Raw genomic sequence first — 2,627 nt, 5'->3', positions numbered from 1 at the left:
TTTTTTCCAGATGAAAGAGATAATCGATCAAGCTCGGATTCCAAACTTCTTTTGAGGAAATTATTTAAGTTATCTTACTCCTATTATGCTCACTGTGAAGTTTAAATTTTCCTTTCATCACTGTGTTCATGCACTTCTTGCAGTTCAAATACCATGTGCATTTCGGAACCAGTCCTGACAAGCCTGTATATCGTTAATCTTCAAAGCATCACCAAAACATTTGAATATCATCTTAAACACTGATACTAATGGAAACACTTAATGGTGCTACCACCACTCCATATCTGTCAACTGAGTACCCTACTCATAAGTTATCACGAATTAAAACTAAATGAATTTTAAATCTCTCAATAATTCCATAAAGTATCAAATGGATTGGTAACCAATTGGCCAGTTAGAGAGGTAAAACGCCATTCATTTTCTTGTTTCTTGTCAACACTTTTGCCAATCCTTCCCAGAAAATCATTTGCTGGTACCCTTCTTCCGTCCATTTGAAGTAGGGTTTATTCTTGCTGAGGAAGAGTTTTACCAGGTATGGCAGATGGTCGTCTGGAATATCCCCTCGAAAAACCATAACAACGTTTTCTATTTGGACGGCGTTCATGTGGGAAACGGCCATTTGGAGCGTCATCAAGAAGTTTGCATCGTTCACGGAGGCGTTGCTGACGACCACCAGGTTCTTAAAGGTGTTCTCAATGACCCGATCGATGGCGTCAAGGCGCGCACTGCCCAGAGGCAAATCGTCGTCACCGCACACAATCCTGTTGCGAAGGAAATCGGGAAGATGCTCCTGGACAGCTACCAGAAACTCTCCAAGTACCCACGCTTCGTCTTCGTCAGGGAAAATAATGTTGAGGTCGTAACGGTAATCCTGATGGTCGCGTGCGTCCTCCAACTCGTAGTATCCAACGACAAGGAGCCTCAAGTGAAAGCACTTGTAATTCAGCCACCATCGGTTCCGCCAAGCCAGAACTGAGCCAGCAATGCACGATAAGGCCAGCGCACTTGCAGAAATGTAAACAGTTAGGTTTGGCCCACAGACCTTATCTGGAAAAAATTCTAAGATTGACTTTCCCACAAATTGCGAGATGGACTGGGGAGAGCAAAGAGTAGTCTCGGGGTTCGCCAATGATAGATTGCCTTGACTAAGGAAACTTCTAAACCAAGAAAGGTTGCAAGTGCAGGAAAGATGATTCTTAGATATATCGAAATATTTCATCGGAAGGAAAGTGTTGTCTTCTATGCCAGTGAAGGCATTTTGATATAAAGAGACCATGTACAATTTCGTGTTTTGCTTGAAGATGTCCTTATTTAAATTTCCACTTAATTTATTTGTACCCAAATGTAAGTAGCGTAGAGAAGTTAGATATTTGAGGTGGTCAAACGTAACGGAAAGGATATTGTTCTTATCGAGGTATAACTTCTCAAGAGACGATAAATTGGCAAATATATTATTGGGAAGGCTCGCAATTCCACATTTTGTGAGATGTAACTCTTTCAGCTGGTTTAGGCCATTGAATGTATTGGAAAAAATACTGCCGAGCGGGTTTCTTTCTAAGAAAAGTACCTCAAGATAAGACAATGCAGCGAGTACAGGACCAGCGTTTATAACTAATTTTTCTCGGGTAAGAGCGTCAGAGCTCAAATCTAGTTTGCGAAGTGAGGTCATTCCTTCAAAAGACGCGCGTCCAATTCCAAAACTGTTATAGGATAAATCTAGTAATGACAACCTTTTAAGATATTTGAAGGGAGCTCCTAATTCTGTTAGGAACCCTAGATTTTTTAAGTCTAGGCTTTCTAGATTGTTCAAGCCTGCCAAACCGCTAGAAAACATAGTGCGGATCGGATTTGACTTAAGTATGAGTTTTGTCAAGTTGGAAAGATGGTAGAATGGACCGGACTCTAAAGAAAATAAACGATTTTTTGACATATCTAATGTCATTAGTGACTTAACCCTGAAAAAATTCCTGGGAATCTCTATAATTTGATTCGCTGATAAATTAAGCAAGGTCAGATGTTGGAGCTTTGCAGAAAACTTGAAGTCTAGCTGAGAAATCTTATTGTTGAATAATACCAACTTCCGCAGATTTGGAACATGTTGCAGCACCGGTTCTTGGATAGAAGTCAGCAAATTTATACCGAGATCTAATATTTCCAGAGACCGTAGACCCTCAAATGTGCGATTCTGTAAGCTTCTTATCCTACATGATCGCAGGCGTAACACATGCAACACATCTAAACCTTGAAACACTCCTTCTGACAGGGACGATATTCTATTCATTGAGAGATTCAAACTTACCAAAGAAGGAATGTGTAGAGTGACATTCGTCGTGTTCATTTGGAAGCCTTGAATTCGAACAATCTTACTAAGTACTATATTCAGATATTCAAGAGAATCCATACCACGAAATGAATTGAACGACAAGTTCATAAGATTATTTTGGTCAATGTCCAGCCGTATTACATGCTTTAAATGCTGAAAAGCGCCAGGTGGAATATATGTGATGTTGTTTTTAGATAGCTTTAGCAGGGAGATATTTGCTCTTGATAACGGTGTAAAGTCATTTGCCTCTATCCTTGTGATGTTATTACTCATATGGTAGAATCTGTTGATACTTGAAAGAAGA

General features: G+C 39.9%; 1 protein-coding gene across 1 annotated transcript; it reads right to left on the bottom strand.

The window, feature by feature from the left end:
• Positions 1 to 394: 394 nt before the first annotated feature.
• LOC139738541 (uncharacterized) lies at positions 395 to 2,627 on the bottom strand. The gene is made up of 2 exons (XM_071649163.1): positions 1,813 to 2,627; positions 395 to 972 (listed from the first exon to the last, which is right to left on the bottom strand). Exons 1-2 carry the CDS (start codon positions 2,594 to 2,596, stop codon positions 395 to 397), a joined length of 1,362 nt encoding a protein of 453 aa, XP_071505264.1. The 5' UTR covers positions 2,597 to 2,627.

This window comes from Diadema antillarum, unplaced genomic scaffold (genome assembly GCF_040938485.1).
Source record: "Diadema antillarum isolate AM-2024a unplaced genomic scaffold, OU_Dant_1.0 seq00000754_RagTag, whole genome shotgun sequence".
NCBI lineage: Eukaryota > Metazoa > Echinodermata > Echinoidea > Diadematoida > Diadematidae > Diadema > Diadema antillarum.
The sequence above is the reverse complement of the archived record's forward strand: the minus strand, read 5'-3'. Positions and strand labels throughout refer to the sequence as shown.

What these genes read in the sequence shown, in the direction of transcription:
- LOC139738541 (XM_071649163.1), bottom strand. Translation starts at nt 2,596, where the DNA reads ATGAGTAATAACATCACAAGGATAGAGGCAAATGACTTTACACCGTTA. An exon ending in GTTTTCTAGCGGTTTGGCAG is followed by an intron (nt 973 to 1,812) that starts GCTTGAACAATC and finishes TTGCTGGCTCAG; the next exon opens with TTCTGGCTTGGCGGAACCGA.